The 18583-nt window shown below is 44.7% G+C and overlaps 3 protein-coding genes across 3 annotated transcripts in view; 1 reads left to right on the plus strand and 2 right to left on the minus strand.

The window, feature by feature from the left end:
* The window catches only part of ZNF557 (zinc finger protein 557), a 20270-nt gene extending 17879 nt beyond the window's left edge, over positions 1 to 2391 (minus strand). The window contains 2 exon segments of the mRNA XM_032252054.1: positions 1426 to 1514; positions 2255 to 2391. The gene's annotated coding sequence lies outside the window, so the exon portion shown is untranslated.
* Positions 2392 to 5040: 2649 nt separating this feature from the next.
* Positions 5041 to 7444, minus strand: LOC116532912 (methyl-CpG-binding domain protein 3-like 2B). Its single transcript, XM_032252509.1, has 2 exons — positions 7372 to 7444; positions 5041 to 5622 (listed from the first exon to the last, which is right to left on the minus strand). Exons 1-2 carry the CDS (start codon positions 7414 to 7416, stop codon positions 5041 to 5043), a joined length of 627 nt encoding a protein of 208 aa, XP_032108400.1. The 5' UTR covers positions 7417 to 7444.
* Positions 7445 to 15142: 7698 nt separating this feature from the next.
* Positions 15143 to 17720, plus strand: LOC116532914 (methyl-CpG-binding domain protein 3-like 2B). Its single transcript, XM_032252510.1, has 3 exons — positions 15143 to 15215; positions 16965 to 17551; positions 17611 to 17720. Exons 1-2 carry the CDS (start codon positions 15171 to 15173, stop codon positions 17544 to 17546), a joined length of 627 nt encoding a protein of 208 aa, XP_032108401.1. The 5' UTR covers positions 15143 to 15170; the 3' UTR covers positions 17547 to 17551; positions 17611 to 17720.
* The last annotated feature ends 863 nt before the right edge of the window (positions 17721 to 18583 follow it).

The following is an 18583-nucleotide window of genomic DNA, read 5'->3' on the forward strand; positions in this document are numbered from 1 at the left end:
CCCCTCTCCTGCCCGTGCCCTGCCTCCGTCACCCCCTCTCCTGCCTGTGCCCTGCCTCCGTCACTTTGGGAGGTCGAGGCAAGTGGATCACCTCAGGTCAGGAGTTCAAAAACCAACCTGGCCAACACGGTGAAACACTGTCTCCACTAAAAATACAAAAAATTAACTGGGCGTGGTGGCGCATGCCTGTAATCCCAGCTACTCGGGAGGCTGAGGCAGAACTGCTTGAACCTGGGAGGCAGAGGTTGCAGTGAGCCGAGAGAGCACTATCCAGCCTGGGCAACAAGAGTGAAATTCTATCTCAAAAAAATAAAGAGATAAAATCTCCAGGTATCAATAGAGGTTATTATCCCCAGTAAATTAAAGGGGAAAAAAATAAGGCACCCAACAGTATATATGGAATGTTTTCTTTTTTATGAGAAAAGGTCTCCGTGTGTGTGTGTGTGTGTGTGTGTGTACAAAGATGAAAGCAGCCAAGGGTGGGATGGGGAGTGGGGGGTTGGCATCTGGATTTAGGGATTTGTAAGAGTGAATGTGGGCCAGGTAGACAAAACAGAGTTGCAGGGCGTGGGTGGTGGTGGCTGTCCATGGAAGGCAGGGCCACTCAGTCTCTCTCCAAATTTGTGCCGAGATGCAGCATTCAGGCCCTGGCTTCCTTCTAGATCTCTTGCCCAGGGAATTTATACTGGATGATCCCCATAGGCCCTATCTCCAGGGAGGAAAGGACTGGGAGAGAACTGAATAGACAGCCATTCTCCACAGGCCAAGTGTTCACTGGTACTTGGAACCAAGCAGAGATCCGTGGCTCTTTCCCCATTCCCCCCTGCAGCCTCTCAGCCTCCACCCTTCAATGAACACAGCTCTCAAGTGTCTCTGCTATTTGGTCCCTGTGGCTGGCAGAACAACAGCACTCCCAAAATTCACATATACATGTGAAAAGTTGATATATTTGTACACATCTGTAAAAGTCTGAAATTTTTATTATTATGACATTCAAGAAAATCTGCATTATGGCCAGGCTCAGTGGCTCACGCCTGTAATCCCAACACTTTGGGAGGTCAAGGTAGGCGAATCACCTGAGGTCAGGAGTTTGAGAACAGCCTGGCCAGCATGACAAAACCCCGTCTTCTACTAAGAATACAAAAGTTAACTGGGTGCGGTGGTGCGCACCTGTAATCCCAGCTACTTGCGAGGCTGAGGCAGGAGAATTGCTTGAACCTGAGAGGCAGAGGTTGCAATGAGCTGAGATAGCACCACTGCACTCCAGCCTAGGCAACAGTGACACTCTGAATCAAAAAAAAAAAAAAAAAGATATGCTCACTCTTAGTAATTCCTTGTGTTTGCAACCTGAGCACAGGAAAAACTCATTCGCAGTTTTTCTACACAGTGGAGTCTTGTAACTTGCAAGTTCTACACGGTACTCACCTGATCTTACAGAAATCCTCGCATCAGTGAGGATGGGTGAATCCTGAGGCTGGTTTCAACACAAATCTGAGCCTGAATACTTTTCTTGTCTGAAAAGGGGGGTGGGGGCACAAAAATCGCTTACGAGGCCTTTTGTAGGGCGTAATATGTACATATAGGAAAATGTATTTATTGAGGGTAACACAGCTGTTGCATAGAAAGGCCACCCCATTCACTTAAAAAAACTGATTTAAAGAATAAGAAGAACCCAGGCTATCGGCTGTGCCTGAATTCACCTGATTCCTCTCCAGCCATGTGCTCCCGAAAATGAAACAAGGAGCTTAAAGCTGTTTGCATTTGACTTGCTTAACTCACGTGGCTGGAGATTTTATGGTGACTCCAGATGCTTAAAATTCGTCACTATAGCCCTATAGTGACTCAGCTGAATTGTGAATAATTTCTACAGTGTATTCAGGACTGCAGAGACCTGAATGCCCTCCAGCAGGGTTTCCCAACCTGTGCACTACCGACATTTGGGGCTGGAAGAGTCTTTGCAGGCGGCAGCTGCTTTTACGCGCTGCAGGGTGCTGCGCTACGAGCATTCCTGGCCTCCACCCTCTAGATTACAGCAGCACAGTCCCTCCTACCCTGCATTCTGTGACCTCCAGAAATGTCTCCAACTAGAGTCCAAAGTCCCATGGGGCGCAGGGGCCACGACCGCGTAAGAAACAGCAGCTTCGGGCTGACCTGGGCTCCCAGCCCGAGGCCTCAGGGGCGGAAACCCGGCTCCCGGGAGGGACGCGGGGCCAGCGGCTGGGTTCCTTCTCTACACTCGGACCCGAAACCCCACCTGCCGATCACCCGAGCCCGGCTCCTTCAGACGGGCCCAAAACGCCGACTCGCGGAGATCAAGACTCTTTCCCACTCGAGGAGACCGAGGCTCTTCTCACAACGCACTCCCGCGCTTCCGCTTCCGGTCTCGGGAGGGCAGAGCTGCACCTCCCCTTCCGGCCCCAGCTGGTCCCGCCCTAAAATGCTGCACTTCTCGGGATTAAGTGATTCTCCTGCCTCAGCTTGCCGAGTAGCTAGGATTACAGGATCCCGCCACAACGCCCGGCTAAATTTCGTATTTTTAGTAGAGACGGGGTTTCACCATGTTTGTCAGGCTGATCTCAAATTCCTGACCTCAGGTGATCCACCCACCTCGGCCTCCCAAAGTGCTAGGATTACAGGCGTGAGCCACTGCGCCCGGCCTAATTTTGTATTTTTAGTAGAGGTGAGGTTTCTCCATGTTGGTCAGGCTGGTCTCGAACTGCCGCCTCAGCCTCCCAAAGTGCTGGGATTACAGGCGTACACCTGATCTCTGGATGCCCCTGAGAACGTCGTAATCTAGAATAGGGCAGTTCACTGCATTGTGGAACTCCTGGCCTCCTGTAATTCTGACATTTCCTGTGAGGCACACAGCTGTGAACTGTCAGCAGGCAATATTCCCAGCAGCTGGGGGATGGAAGCATTGGCCATGGACAGGACTCCAGGTTGAGGCTCACAGCATCCACTGCTCCTTCTCTTTTATCCCCATCCTGGCTATTGTTAATAATCTCGACTGGGCAAGGTGGCTCACGTGTGTAATCTCAGCACTTTGGGGGTGTATTATATATAATTTAATTATTTAATTTTTCACTTAAGTAATTCACTTAAGCACTTTGGGAGTGTACATTATATATAAAAATATATAATATATATAATATATAATTGTATAATATGTGTTATATGTATGATTTATATATAAATTACACATATTTAGAGACAGAGTCTTGCTGTGTCTCCCAGCCTGGTGTGCAGTAGCTTCCGATAGGCACTTCCTGCCACCCTAACTCTGCTAGAGTGTGCTAACCTACCCTGTGTTAGCCTGACAGACTCCATCTTCACCTCTGCCTCACCCCTCCCACCATTTCTCCCAAGTGCATACCTGGGTCACACGGTGCTGGGTCATGTTGTGCTTAAAACCACAGAAACATGTAACCATTGTAACCATATCCTGCTTGACAAGCCCACTTGCTATTATGAATACCCCCTTAATTAATTGTATGGAAAGTATCGAATGCCCCTCCTTGGTAACCAGCAATCGTGGGAACCGCTTGTGTGTACCCTCCTTAGTTAATCCACGATCATGGGAGCCTCCTGCTTCCTAGTTACTAGCCTCCTCCCATAATTTGCTTACTCTGCTTCTGTAAAATTTTGCTTTGCCCCCATTACCCTGAGCAAGATATAAAAGGGAAATCATACCCCTTCACTGGGGCAGAGAGATTTTGAACGTGAGCTGACTCTCCATCCCCGGCAATAAAGGACTCATGATTCCAACTCAGAGTGCGGCCCTTTCCATCCCTTGGTTATAACAAGAGTGAACACAACCAGTAGCTTCTACCTAACCAGAACATGCATAAAATAATTGCTGTGAAGTATTCCATTACATGCTTTGGTCAATGACAGGGAAAGAGGTAAGGAAACTCAAAATGAAACAGCTGGAAGGGACATAGTGTCTATATTTATGTAGTACATGAGATATTTTGATACAGGCACAAAATGTCTGATAAGCACATCAGAGTAAATGTGGTAAAAATGTTTAATTAAAAAATAATCTCTTGGGCTACATATCAATACCTCCTTGAGAATGTATATTATAAGGAGAAAATGTAACGACAAAACACTGAATAATCCTTCAGTCTAGGTTAATTGAATTTAATTACCCATTGGTTGAAAGCTACTGGGTACAATGTTCAATATTTGGGTAACCCATAAACTATAAACCCAACCCCCACCATTAACAAATATATCCACATAACAAACATATACATGTACCCGTGGGTTGAAAATTTCAAAAAAAGAAAATTTAAAAATGAAAATGTAATAAATTTTTATTAAATTATGTATTGTATTTGTTTCATTTAAAATTACATAATTTAATTTCATTTTTTTAAGGATTTAATCTAAAATTAAATTACAGGTTTTTTTTTGTTTTGTTTCTTTGTTTTTAAACAGAGTCTTGCTCTGTCTCTAGGTTGGAGTGCAATGGTGCAATCTCAGCTCACTGCAACCTCCACCTCCCAGGTTCAAGTGAGTCTCCTGCCCAGCGTCTTAAGTAACTGGGACTACAGGGCCATGCCACCACTCCTGGCTAATTTTTGTATTTTTAGTAGAGATGGGGTTTTGCCATATTGGCCAGGCTGGTTCCAAACGCCTGACCACTGATGAAATGCCCACCTCAGTCTCCCAAAGTGCTGGGACTACAGGCATAAGCCACAACACCCAGCCAAAAATTAAATTAGAATCTAAAAACTAATTAAAATCACGGTAAACAGAAATTGAGGTGTATAATGACGTGTAAAGGTCTCCCTCTTTGTCCCAGGAAACCCGAGTTCTCACCACAGAACCTTCCACTCCTTATACCTGTTGCCTTTAAATACTTTTAATAAAGAACAGGTGGAGAGGGAGAAAGTGTGACAATTGATAGTAGCAAAGAGGATGGAAATTAAAAGATAGGGACTTAAAACCCAGGACTGTCTCCACTGACAGCCCCCCACCAACACTGGAGCCAATTCCCACAGCTTCTGACTGCCCCCTCCTCCTCCACTTTATCTACTTGTCAGTGTTTCTGTCTGCCTCCTTGGCCAGCCTGTCTGCCTGCAAGGCCTTGGCCAGTCTCTCCCTGGCTTTCTTCACCTTCCGGGCCTGTCTCCGGATATCGGCATGAGTCACCAATTGGCCAGAGAGGGGCGGTGGGAGCTGACAACTCACTCCTGGGGGAGCCCCTGCCCCAGTTGGAAGCTGCCCAGGGGTGGGCTCAGGCCGGCTGTGTGTGAGCTCAGCACCAGCTCTGTCCAGAGATTCCCCAGCCATGCCCGGAGCAAGAACACTTAAGACGCTGTCCAAATCCAGTGGACTTGAAGAACCTTCTCCTTGGCTGCTGCAGGGGGGCAGGGCCTGCATTCTCTGGTAGGCACAGAGCTGCTGTGGCTTCTCCAGGTGCTCCTCGCCTTTTTTGTGTCTGGCCTGGTTGTCAGGATGAGACCTGATCCTTGTCACTGGCTTCTGGAAGATACAACTAGTGAGCCTCATGGGGAGGGCAGCCCTGGCAGCTCGTCTCCGATGGGCCTTGGCCACGTGGATATCTCGTTTCTTCTGTAAGGCCCAGGGTATCATGTTTCTTTTGAGCTTCCCCTTTCAAAAGAAAAGAAAATGTGAAATTTCATCCAACTGGAAGCTGGAGAAGATCAGCTCTGGGGGCTTCTCTCAGCTCAGTGCAGTCTCCCCACCAGCCTCTCTTTCTGGGGAAATGGGTCTCAAATGGCACCATCCATCTTCAGCACCTGCAGGGTTTGTTAAACTCAGATCTCTGGACCTGAACCCAGGGAAGTCTAGGGTGGACACAAGAGTCTGCATTTCTCCATGTGACGCTGATGCTGCTGGCAGAGGCTCCAGGCATCAACACTGGGTCCCGGGACCTCACTGGGCTGATGTGAGCCAAGGACTGAAAGCTCAAGGTCATGACCCAGGGCCAATTCCAGACTGTATTCCTGCTCACCCTCCTCAGAGGACACCCCTCTCTTCTCTTCCCTGCCACTGTCAGCTACACACATGCTGGTGCCTCCTGACCCATTCCCAACAGGACACCGGGATCCCAGAGTTCCCTGTTACCCAAGACCTCAGATTTCTCTGTATCTCTTTTTGCTGTGCTTCAGGACACATCATTTTCATAGCTCCTTGACTCCCTGGTCTCCAAAGAAATAAATCATGCACTTGGCAACCCTTAAATACTCACTGCCATCTTCAGGTGAAGATCCCATCTTCACCTGAACTCCTCCTGCTCTTGAAGAAAAACCTCAGAACACCATGTTTACTTTCTGTTTCTAATAAGCTCAATTAACTAGAATTATACAATGAGAGACTGTTTTGATGTCATGCTGCAAAAGATGATGAAGTGCTCCTTAAGATTTGAAATCCATTCTTGCTCTATCTCAAATTGGAAGACTGGTCTCACGAAGCTGTTTCAGCCGCAAACCTCATCAGTGCACTTTTCATTTTAAAGTCTTCATTTCTGTCCTTCTCGTTTCATTTCTATTGTCCTGGCATAAAGATTGATACCCTTTACACTACCCAAGATGTTCCAGTTTGGAGGGAAAATTATCTAGTTCCTTTAGGTACAGGGCACCTATGATGTACCAAGCTGTGCAGTAGAACCCCTGATACAGAAATAAACTTCATCAAGTCACTGTTCTGTTGATTTTCATCTTGATGCAAAGGAAAACATAATAAGCACACTAAAAACAAATTTCTGATTGTTGGAAACAGATGCTTGGTGACCAGAAAGGGTACCCTTTCTGCAGAAAGTAAAGATTGCCTTGCTGAGAGATCCTTTGTCTCAGTGCTGGCTTTTCTTTGCAGCACAGAGCATTTGTTTCCAACAACATAGAATATCAGATATATTTAAGTTCCATAACGAACAAGAAGGGAGAGACAGAGAAGGATGGAGGCAGGAGAAAGGGAGAAACAGAAAAGAAAGAAATTCACTTCAGTGAATCATGACAGTGAGTTTAGCGAAGGACTAACTAATCATGAAATTTTAACTGAGAACTATTTGTTTTAAAGGGACCAAGCAATTTCTGGTTCAAGAACTTTCCAGGGAGGGAGACAATTTGAAGAGTACAAGGCTAAATAATACTTCTTCCCCTTCCTAGTGATGTTGTATTTGGAAAAAAAAAAATCAGAGCTATTATCCCCATATAGTTTCATGGGGAAAAATGAAAATACCTTAAATATTATATAACAATTATTAACACCTAGGGTGTAACTTGCCACCACATAGCATCTAGTTTTAAGAACAGCTCCCTGCTAACTGTAAACATGTTTTACAGGAAGAAAAAGGACACAAATGTACATTCTTGTGGTCAGTAAGGATCCTGTACTCACCAGAACAGGCAGGCTTGGAAAAGATCCGGACCCAGGCTCTCCCATGGCTGTTGAGTTTCTCCTGCTGACCCCACTCCTGAGATGCAGACAGTCCCTGGCTTGTTGGAGAACACAGTGACTTCTGCCTCTGAGTCCCCTTTTATATAGGGAGGGATTGATAATGCAATTAGTGGCTAATCCACAGGGAACACCCTGGTCTCCACCCATTGGATTGGAGGCATTTCTAAATCCTTATACGGAATCCACTGTGGTGTGACCAACATAGAGTGTTAGTAGAAAAAGAATTTAATATGTTTTTGTGGGGGGAGGGTGGTACTTGCAGCTAATATCAGCATTTTAGATATGTTTCCCTTTTCTCCCATTGTTTCAAACATCTTTGAAAGCATTCTATAGAAATAGGGATGGAATTGTCTATGTACATAAATTTTCACATTATATTTGATTTAGTAACAAAAATTAAAGACAATTTAAATGTTCATCCAGGTTGGGTGTGGTGGCTCACATCTTTAATCTCATCACTTTGGGAGGCCAAGGTGGGTGGATCACCTGAGGTCAGGAGTTTGAGAAGAACTTGGCCAGCATGGTAAAACACTGTCTCTACTAAAAATACAAAAATTAGCCAGGTGTGGTGGCGGCCAACTTGTAATCTTAGCTACTTGGAAGGCTGAGGCAGGAGAATTGCTTGAACCTGGGAGGCAAAGGTTGTAGTAAGCCGAGATTCCACCATTGTACTCCAGCTTGGGGCACAAGAGTAAAACTCCAACTAAAAAAAAAATGTTCATACAGAAAATAATGCCCAGTGGTCTTCCAGTGTTGCTCACTGCGTGCCTTGGTTGGGACATCTGCTTTTGAACTTTCACTTTAATAATCTAGCCTTTTGCTAGGTTCAATCTCATCTTATTTTCTCCCTTTTTTTTGTTGTTGTTGTTGTTGTTGTTTGTTTTCTGAGATAGGGTCTTTAAGACAGTATGTCACCCAGACTAAAGTGCAGTGGCTCAAACAGCTCACTGCAGCCTGCACCTTCTGGGCTCAAGTGATCCTCCCACCTCAGCCTTCTGAGTAGCTGGGACCACAGGTACATCCCACTCCACCCAGCTAATTTTTTTTTTTTTTTGGACACACGGTTTGCCGTGGTGCCCAGGCTGGTCTCACTTCCAGGCTCAAGTGATCCTCCTTCCTCCGTTTCTCAAAGTGCGGTGATTACAGGTGTGAGCCACCTCATCCAGCCAATTTCTTACATCCTTAATTGCAGTTCTAACTACAAGACAGAATAGCTTTAATTAAATAATAGGTTGAAAAGCAGCTACACACTGAGTGAGAGACAATCTTTCTTTTAAGTACCATAAAATGCAAAATGGTAAGGAGAAAATTATAACTTGGATCACATTAAATTATATTAAGATGAAAAAGATGTATTAAGAGCTCTTATTAATCAAGCTGGACATGGTAGCTCACACCTGTAATCCCAGCACCTTGGGAGGCTGAGGTGGGCAGATCACCTGAGGTCAGGAGTTTGAGATCAGCCTGGCCAACATGGTGAAACCCTGTCTCTACTAAAAATACAAAAATTAGTTGGGTATGGTGGTGGATGCCTGTAATCCCAGCTACTCAGGAAGTTGAGGCAGGAGAATCGCATTAACCTGGGAGGCGGAGGTTGACATTGAGCTGAGATTGCATGACTGCACTCCAGTCTGGATGACTGAGACTCCATCTCAAAAAAAAGAAAAAAGAAAAGAAAAATACCTAATAAATAAACAGACAAAAAAACACAATCTCAACAGCCTTGGTCTTTGTGGTGACTACTCAGTTTTTTCTTATTATTTTTCATGATCTTTGCCTTGTGTAAATCTTCCTGGTTTCATCCCTGGGGAGGCAGACAGATGCTACCTATTTTGCCAATTTGGACCTGGGGCTAGGAAGTTTAAGACACAATTAGCTTACAGATTTAATTACATCATGGCAATTTCAATGTACGGTGCCCTCCACCCCCCGACCCAGCAAACTCCAATATACAGATACAACATGCTGCACTCCAGCCTGGGTGACAGAGTGAGACTCCATCTAAAAAAGAAAGAAAGATATCCTATTAATCAAAATGCTAGAAACTGGTGTTGGAAAATCCTAGTTGGAGAAGATATTTGCATGACATGCATCCAGTAAAGTACATCAAGCCACAATACAGAATAGAAACATGTCTGTCAAATGAGAAAAAGAAATACTGAAAATTTGCATACAAGATGCATGAAAAACTTCAGTAGGCACTACTGAAAAGAGAATAAATAAATGATCAGTACAATTCTGAACTCATGTCTAAATGCTGTTTAGCTTCAGATAAACACTTATAAAAATCACAGTGAGATACTCATACACACTTCTGTTGGGCTAAAATGAAAAAACAGCAATGGCAAGTGCAGACAAGGCTGTGGAGACATCACACCATTCGCGTCTAGCCAGTGAGAGTTTAAATGGAAAGAAATGTACTTTGTTTCCCAGCCTGGAAGTACATTGGAATCTCCTGGAGACTTTGAAAACCTAATGGCAGCACTTGTCCCTATACATTTTTATTCCACTGATGTTGGATGTACCCTGGGCTATAGGAATTTTAAAAGCCCCCAAAGGCCCAAAGGATAGCTCAGGATGACACACCACTTCCCGGGTTGGCTTGGAGTCTGTGGTTCTGAACCTTGGTTTACATAAAACACACCTGGGACTGTTTTCACACCTGGGCACCTCCCAGACCGGTGTCTCGGGATGCCTGTGAGAGGGACCAGAAAATCAGAATTTATTTATTTATTTATTTATTGAGACAGAATCTCGCTCTGTCACCCAGGCTAGAGAGCAGTGGCGTCACCTCAGGTCACTGCAAGCTCCGCCTCCTGGGTTAAGAGATTCTCCTGCCACAGCCTCCCAAGTAGCTGGGTTTACCCGCATGTGCCTCCACGCCTGGCTCATTTTTGTATTCTTAGGAGAGACAGGTTTCACCATGTTGGCCAGGCTGGTCTTGAATTCCTGACCTCGAGATCTGCCTGCCTCAGCCTCCCAAACAAAATGTATCATTATTATTGTTGTAAGAACTGCAAGTCCTGGCCGGGTGGGGTGGCTCACACCTGTAATCCTAGCACTTTGGGAGTCAGAGGTGGGTGGATCGTTTGAGGTCAGGAGTTTGCAGCCAGCCTGGCCAACTAAGGGAAACCCCGTTTCTACTAAAAATACAAAAATCAGGCCAGGCATGGTGGCTCACACCTATAATCCCAGCACTCTGGGAGGCCAAGGGGGGCGGATCACTTGAGGTCAGGAGTTCAAGATCAGCCTGGGCAATAGGGTGAAATCCCATCTCTACTAAAAATACAAAAATTAGCCCAGTGTGGTGGCGCATGCCTGTAATCCCAGCTATGATGGAGGCTGAGAATCGCTTGAACCCAGGAGGCAGAAGTTGCGGTGATCTCAGATTGCACGACTGCACTCCAGGGGTGACAGAGCGAGACTCCACCTCAAAAAAAAAAAAAAAAAAAAAAGCAAAACAAAACCATGCTTGGGTGTGGTGGCAGGCACCTATAATAAGAGTGACTTGGTAGACTGAGGCAGGAGAATTGCTTAAACCCAGGAGATGGATTTTTGGGTGAGCTGAGGTCACACCACTGCACTCCAGCCTGGGTGACAGAGCGAGACTCCATCTCAAAAAAAGAAAAAAAAACCTCCAAATCCTTCAACTGTATGTCAAGAAGAGGGACATTTCTGTCATTTCAGGGGGTCTCAGGCTTTGTGGCACATTTGAATTTCCCTTTAAAATGTAAAAGGATTGGTGTCTGGACCCCAGGCAGGGTCATTTGTATGTGTATAATAGAGTTTGCTGAGATGCTGAGGAAGGCTTCAGTACATTGAAATTGCCCTATGTGATTAAATATGTAAGCTAATTGTGTCTTAAAGTTCCTAGCCCCAGGTCCAAATTGGCAAAATAGCTAGCATCTGACTGCATCCCAGAAGACCAAACCAGGAAGATTTATACAAGGAAAAGATCATGAAAAATAATAAGAAAAAACGGAGTGTCACTGCAGAGACTAAGGCTATTGAGATTGTATTTTTTATCTGTTTATTGATTAGGTGTTGGGTTTTTTAAAATTTGTTTGTTTTGAGATGGAGTCTCACTCTGTTGCCCAGGCTGAAGTGCAATGGCATGATCTCAGATCACCACAACCTCCGCCTCCCGGGCTCAAGGGATTCTTGCACTTCAGCCTCCCGAGTAGCTGGGACTACAGGTGCCCACCACCACGCCAGGCTAATTTTTGTATTTTAGTAGAGATGGAGTTTCACCATGTTGGCCAGGCTGATCTTGAACTCCTGGCCTCAAGTGATCCACCTACCTCGATCTCCCAAAGTGCTGCTATTAGAGACACAAGCCACCACACCCAGCTGTGTTTTGTTTTTAATTGTACATATTTAAGGCATTCATGATGTTTTGATACACATATGTCGTGAAATGATTACTACAATGAAGCAAAGGAACATATCCATCTCCTGATGTATTACCTTTGTGTATGTGTGTGTAGAAAGAGTGGCTGAAATCTACTCTTTAGGCAAATTCCCAGTATACAAGGCAATAGTCCTGAGGTTGCTTGTATGAGGTGGAAGTTTGCTACAGATTGGCCATAAGCAGGAGTTTATTCTCATTCTATTTTCCTCAATGGTTATTGCCATAGAGCTTATATAGAGCAAAGTGCAAAAAATCAGACACACACGTCTTCACGAACTTTCACTAATTGAACATACCCAGGTACCCAGCGCTGAAATCAATGAACAGATAGTGGCTTCATCCACAGGTGCCTTTTCCTGCCACCCTGTCCTGCCCCAACAAGGGCACCCTGTATTGTAACAGCATCTAGGATTTGTTTTGTTGGCATTCTTTTCATGTGTAGGGAACAACATGGTATGCACTGTGTTGGGTGTGGATCAACCTCAGCTTTGGTGATCAGTGCTTAAGGTAGTGCCGGTTGTCATCTGTGAGTTCTGATTGCTGTGAGGAGATCCGAGAGGTGCAGGTGCCCCAGTATTTATTCATTCTCCTGCTTCATTGATTGGTTTCTAGCAAGAGCTATTATGACTACAGGTTCTGTGACCCTGAGAACATGAAATTGGTGGGCACGTGTGCACAGTGTTGAGATAAATGCTGTGTGCAAGGAAAGAAGGTAGACATATATACGGCTTGTGGGGTTTGTTTGTTTATTTGAGACAGAGTCTTGCTCTGTCTCCCAGGCTGGAGTGCAGTGGTGTAATCTTGGCTCACCGCAACCTCCACCTCCTAGGTTCAAGAGATTCTCCTGCCTTAGCCTCCCAAATAGCTGGGACTACAGGCATTTGCTACCATGCCCTGCTAATGTTTTGTATTTTTAGTAGAGACGAGGTTTCATCATGTTGGTCATGCTGATCTCGAACTCCTGACCTCAAGTAATCCACATGCCTCGGCCTCCTAAAGTGCTGGGATTACAGGTGTGAGCCACTGTGCCCAGTCTACAGCTGCTGTTTTTGAGACAGGGTTTTGCTCTGTTACCCAGGCTGGAATGCAATGGCTCAAAACATAACTCACTACAGCCTTGATCTCCTGGGCTCAAGTGATCCTCCCACTTCAGCCTCCTGAGAAGATGGACTACAGGCACGAATCACCATGCCTGGCAATTTTTTAGTTTTTGCAGAAATAGGGTCTTCCTATGTTGTCCAAGCTGGCGTCGGACTACTGACCTCAAGCGATCCTCCCACCTCTGCCTCCCAAAGTGCTGGGATTACAGGCATAAGCCACCGTGCCTGGCCCTATACAGCCTTAATAGATGTTTGCATATAGTTTTCCAAAGTGGTTATTCCAGTTTCAACTCCCACTATCTCTACAGGTAAGACTGGTCTCTCCAGGGTCTTGTCAGCACTAGGTGTTTCTGTGTTTTTCCTTTAGCTAAGCTGATATCTGGATAATAGTATCTCACTGTAATTTTAATTTTTTTAGCATTTCCCTGAAGCTAGAGGGATTAAACATTTGCTCAAATTTTGCTGGTCATTTAGGCCAGGGGTGGTGGCTCATGCCTGTAATCTCAGCACTTTGGGAGGCCAAGGTGGGTGGATCACTTGAGGTCAGAAGTTCAAGACCAGGCTGGGCAACAAGTGAAACCCTGTTTTTACTCAAAATACAAAAACTAGCTGGGCGTGGTGGCAGGAGCCTGTAATCCTACATACTCAGGAGGCTCAGGCAGGAGAATCTCTTGAACCCAGCAGGCAGAGGTTGTGGTAAGCCAAGATCATGCCACTACACTCCAGTCTGGGTGACAGAGCGAGACTCCATCTCCAAAAAAAAATTTTTTTTAATTGTCATTTGTTTATCTTCTTTTGTGTAGGATCCATTCAACGTTTTCACCCAGTTTCAAGTGTGTTTTCTTTACTTTTCTCTGTTTGTTTGACATCATTCTTTACATACTCTGGCTTGATGTACTTTTCTGGGAATATAGAATCAAAACTTCTTTTCCCACTCTGATTTTCCACCTTTTCTCTCTTACTGATGCATTTTAATGAATAGTTGCTCTTAATATGTCTTAATATGGTTCAAATTTTAATTTTCTTCTTTCTATATTGAGTTTTATTGTATTAAGGAGAAACACTGTCTCCTCATTGACTGTGACACTGTTCTTCTAACTCGGTTTTTTTTTTTTTTTTTTTTTTTTTTGTGGGGGACAGAGTTTCACTCTTGTTGCCCAGGCTGGAGGGCAATGGCGCAATCTCGGCTCACCACATCTGCCTTCCCGGTTCAAACAATTGTCCTGCCTCAGCCTCCCGAGTAGCTGGGATTATAGGCACGTGCCACCACACCCAGCTAATTTTGTATTTTTAGTAGAAATGGGTTTCTCCATGTTGGCCAGGCTGGTCTTGAGCTCCTGACCTCAAGTTATCCACCTACCTCAGTCTCCCAAAGTGCTGGGATTACAGGTATGAGCCACCTCTCCTGGATGAAGTAATAATTTCTTTGTAATGACTGTGTGGTATATTCTATAGGATTGTGAATAAGTTTTGGGCTTTCTTTTCTTTTTTTTTTTTAGACGGAGTCACACTCTGTCGCCCAGGCTGGAGTGCGATGGCGCGATCTCGGCTCACTGCAACCTCCGCCTCCTGGGTTCAAGCGATTCTCCTGCCTGAGCCTCCTTAGTAGCTGGGATTACAGCTGCATGCCACTTCGCCTGGCTAATTTTTGTATTTTTAGTAGAGACAGGGTTTCACCATCTTGGCCAGGTTGGTCTTGAACTCCCGACCTCGTGATCCACCCACCTCAGCCTCCCAAAGTGCTGAGATTATAGACATGAGCCACCATGCCTGGCTGGGCTTTCTTTTCTTGAAGAACATTTAAACAGTCTTTAATTTTTTGTTACTAAATCAAATATGACATGAAAATTTATGTACATAGACAATTCCATTCCTATTTCTATAGAATGCTTTCAAAGATGTTTGAAGCAATGGGAGAAAAGGGAAACATATCTAAAATGCTGATATTAACTGCAAGTACCACCCTCCCACACACCCAAACATATTAAATTCTTTTTCTACTAACACTTTATGTTGGTAACACCAAAATGGATTCCGTATAAGGATTTAGAAATGCCTCCAATCCAATGGGTGGAGACCAGGGTGTTCCCTGTGGATTAGCCACTAATTGCATTATCAATCCCTCCCTATATAAAAGGGGACTCAGAGGCAGAAGTCACTGTGTTCTCCAACAAGCCAGGGACTGTCTGCATCTCAGGAGTGGGGTCAGCAGGAGAAACTCAACAGCCATGGGAGAGCCTGGGTCCGGATCTTTTCCAAGCCTGCCTGTTCTGGTGAGTACAGGATCCTTACTGACCACAAGAATGTACATTTGTGTCCTTTTTCTTCCTGTAAAACATGTTTACAGTTAGCAGGGAGCTGTTCTTAAAACTAGATGCTATGTGGTGGCAAGTTACACCCTAGGTGTTAATAATTGTTATATAATATTTAAGGTATTTTCATTTTTCCCCATGAAACTATATGGGGATAATAGCTCTGATTTTTTTTTTTCCAAATACAACATCACTAGGAAGGGGAAGAAGTATTATTTAGCCTTGTACTCTTCAAATTGTCTCCCTCCCTGGAAAGTTCTTGAACCAGAAATTGCTTGGTCCCTTTAAAACAAATAGTTCTCAGTTAAAATTTCATGATTAGTTAGTCCTTCGCTAAACTCACTGTCATGATTCACTGAAGTGAATTTCTTTCTTTTCTGTTTCTCCCTTTCTCCTGCCTCCATCCTTCTCTGTCTCTCCCTTCTTGTTCGTTATGGAACTTAAATATATCTGATATTCTATGTTGTTGGAAACAAATGCTCTGTGCTGCAAAGAAAAGCCAGCACTGAGACAAAGGATCTCTCAGCAAGGCAATCTTTACTTTCTGCAGAAAGGGTACCCTTTCTGGTCACCAAGCATCTGTTTCCAACAATCAGAAATTTGTTTTTAGTGTGCTTATTATGTTTTCCTTTGCATCAAGATGAAAATCAACAGAACAGTGACTTGATGAAGTTTATTTCTGTATCAGGGGTTCTACTGCACAGCTTGGTACATCATAGGTGCCCTGTACCTAAAGGAACTAGATAATTTTCCCTCCAAACTGGAACATCTTGGGTAGTGTAAAGGGTATCAATCTTTATGCCAGGACAATAGAAATGAAACGAGAAGGACAGAAATGAAGACTTTAAAATGAAAAGTGCACTGATGAGGTTTGCGGCTGAAACAGCTTCGTGAGACCAGTCTTCCAATTTGAGATAGAGCAAGAATGGATTTCAAATCTTAAGGAGCACTTCATCATCTTTTGCAGCATGACATCAAAACAGTCTCTCATTGTATAATTCTAGTTAATTGAGCTTATTAGAAACAGAAAGTAAACATGGTGTTCTGAGGTTTTTCTTCAAGAGCAGGAGGAGTTCAGGTGAAGATGGGATCTTCACCTGAAGATGGCAGTGAGTATTTAAGGGTTGCCAAGTGCATGATTTATTTCTTTGGAGACCAGGGAGTCAAGGAGCTATGAAAATGATGTGTCCTGAAGCACAGCAAAAAGAGATACAGAGAAATCTGAGGTCTTGGGTAACAGGGAACTCTGGGATCCCGGTGTCCTGTTGGGAATGGGTCAGGAGGCACCAGCATGTGTGTAGCTGACAGTGGCAGGGAAGAGAAGAGAGGGGTGTCCTCTGAGGAGGGTGAGCAGGAATACAGTCTGGAATTGGCCCTGGGTCATGACCTTGAGCTTTCAGTCCTTGGCTCACATCAGCCCAGTGAGGTCCCGGGACCCAGTGTTGATGCCTGGAGCCTCTGCCAGCAGCATCAGCGTCACATGGAGAAATGCAGACTCTTGTGTCCACCCTAGACTTCCCTGGGTTCAGGTCCAGAGATCTGAGTTTAACAAACCCTGCAGGTGCTGAAGATGGATGGTGCCATTTGAGACCCATTTCCCCAGAAAGAGAGGCTGGTGGGGAGACTGCACTGAGCTGAGAGAAGCCCCCAGAGCTGATCTTCTCCAGCTTCCAGTTGGATGAAATTTCACATTTTCTTTTCTTTTGAAAGGGGAAGCTCAAAAGAAACATGATACCCTGGGCCTTACAGAAGAAACGAGATATCCACGTGGCCAAGGCCCATCGGAGACGAGCTGCCAGGGCTGCCCTCCCCATGAGGCTCACTAGTTGTATCTTCCAGAAGCCAGTGACAAGGATCAGGTCTCATCCTGACAACCAGGCCAGACACAAAAAAGGCGAGGAGCACCTGGAGAAGCCACAGCAGCTCTGTGCCTACCAGAGAATGCAGGCCCTGCCCCCCTGCAGCAGCCAAGGAGAAGGTTCTTCAAGTCCACTGGATTTGGACAGCGTCTTAAGTGTTCTTGCTCCGGGCATGGCTGGGGAATCTCTGGACAGAGCTGGTGCTGAGCTCACACACAGCCGGCCTGAGCCCACCCCTGGGCAGCTTCCAACTGGGGCAAGGGCTCCCCCAGGAGTGAGTTGTCAGCTCCCACCGCCCCTCTCTGGCCAATTGGTGACTCATGCCGATATCCGGAGACAGGCCCGGAAGGTGAAGAAAGCCAGGGAGAGACTGGCCAAGGCCTTGCAGGCAGACAGCCTGGCCAAGGAGGCAGACAGAAATGCTGAGGAGTAGATGAGGTGAAGGAGGGGGTGCTGAGAAGCTGTGGGGTGTGGCTCCGGGTGAGGGGAGTCAGCAGTGACAGTTCTGGGTTTTAGGTCCCTGTCTTTTAATGCCTGTCGTCTTTGCTACTACGAATTGTCACACTTTCTCCTTCCCCACCTGTTCCTTATTAAAAGCATTAAAAAGCAACAGGTGTAAGGAGTGGATGGTTTTGTGGTAAGAAATTTGGTTTCCTGGGACAGAGAGGGAGACCTTTACATGTCATTGTATACCTCAATTTCTGTTTACCAGGGTTTTAATTAGTTTTTCTTTCTTTTTTTTGAAATCGAGTTTTGCTCTTGTTGCTCTGGCTGGAGTGCAATGGCATGATCTTGGTTCACCACAACCTCTGCCTCCCATGTTCAAGGGATCCTCCTGCCTCAGCCTCCTGAATAGCTAGGATGACAGGCATGTGCCACCACGCCCCGCTAATTTTGTATTTTTAGTGGAGACATGGTTTCTCCATGTTGGTCAGGCTGGTCTCGAACTCCCAACTTCAGATGATATACCCTCCTCGGCCTCCCAATGTATTGGGATTACAGGTGTGAGCCACTGTGACCAGCCTGATTTTAATTACTTTTTCTATTAAATTCTAATTTAATTTTAAATGCCTAAAAAATGAAATTATATTGCAGAAGTTTTACGTGAAATGATTGTTACGTAATTTAACATTTTTATTTTTTTACGCAAAAAATCTTGAAGATATAAATTTTTATTTTTTTGACTTAAAATTTTTTTTATAAAAAAGTGCTAATGCAACAAATTTTTATTTTTAAATTACATTTTTATTTTTTAGATTCAGGGGTACTTGTATTTGTTCATTTTATTAATATATTGCTTACTGGTGTGGATTCCATTTCTAGTGTACTTGTCACCCAAATGGTGACCATAGAACACCAAAGATAATTTTTTGGTTGTTTTTATAAAATATAACTTTTTAACCAAGAAGTAATTAATCTATGCTGAAGGATCATTTAGTTTTGTAGTCATATATATATATATATATATAT

Source organism: Sapajus apella, unplaced genomic scaffold, assembly GCF_009761245.1.
Source record: "Sapajus apella isolate SASKATOON/1434 unplaced genomic scaffold, GSC_monkey_1.0 scaffold77, whole genome shotgun sequence".
Classification (NCBI taxonomy): Eukaryota; Metazoa; Chordata; class Mammalia; order Primates; family Cebidae; genus Sapajus; species Sapajus apella.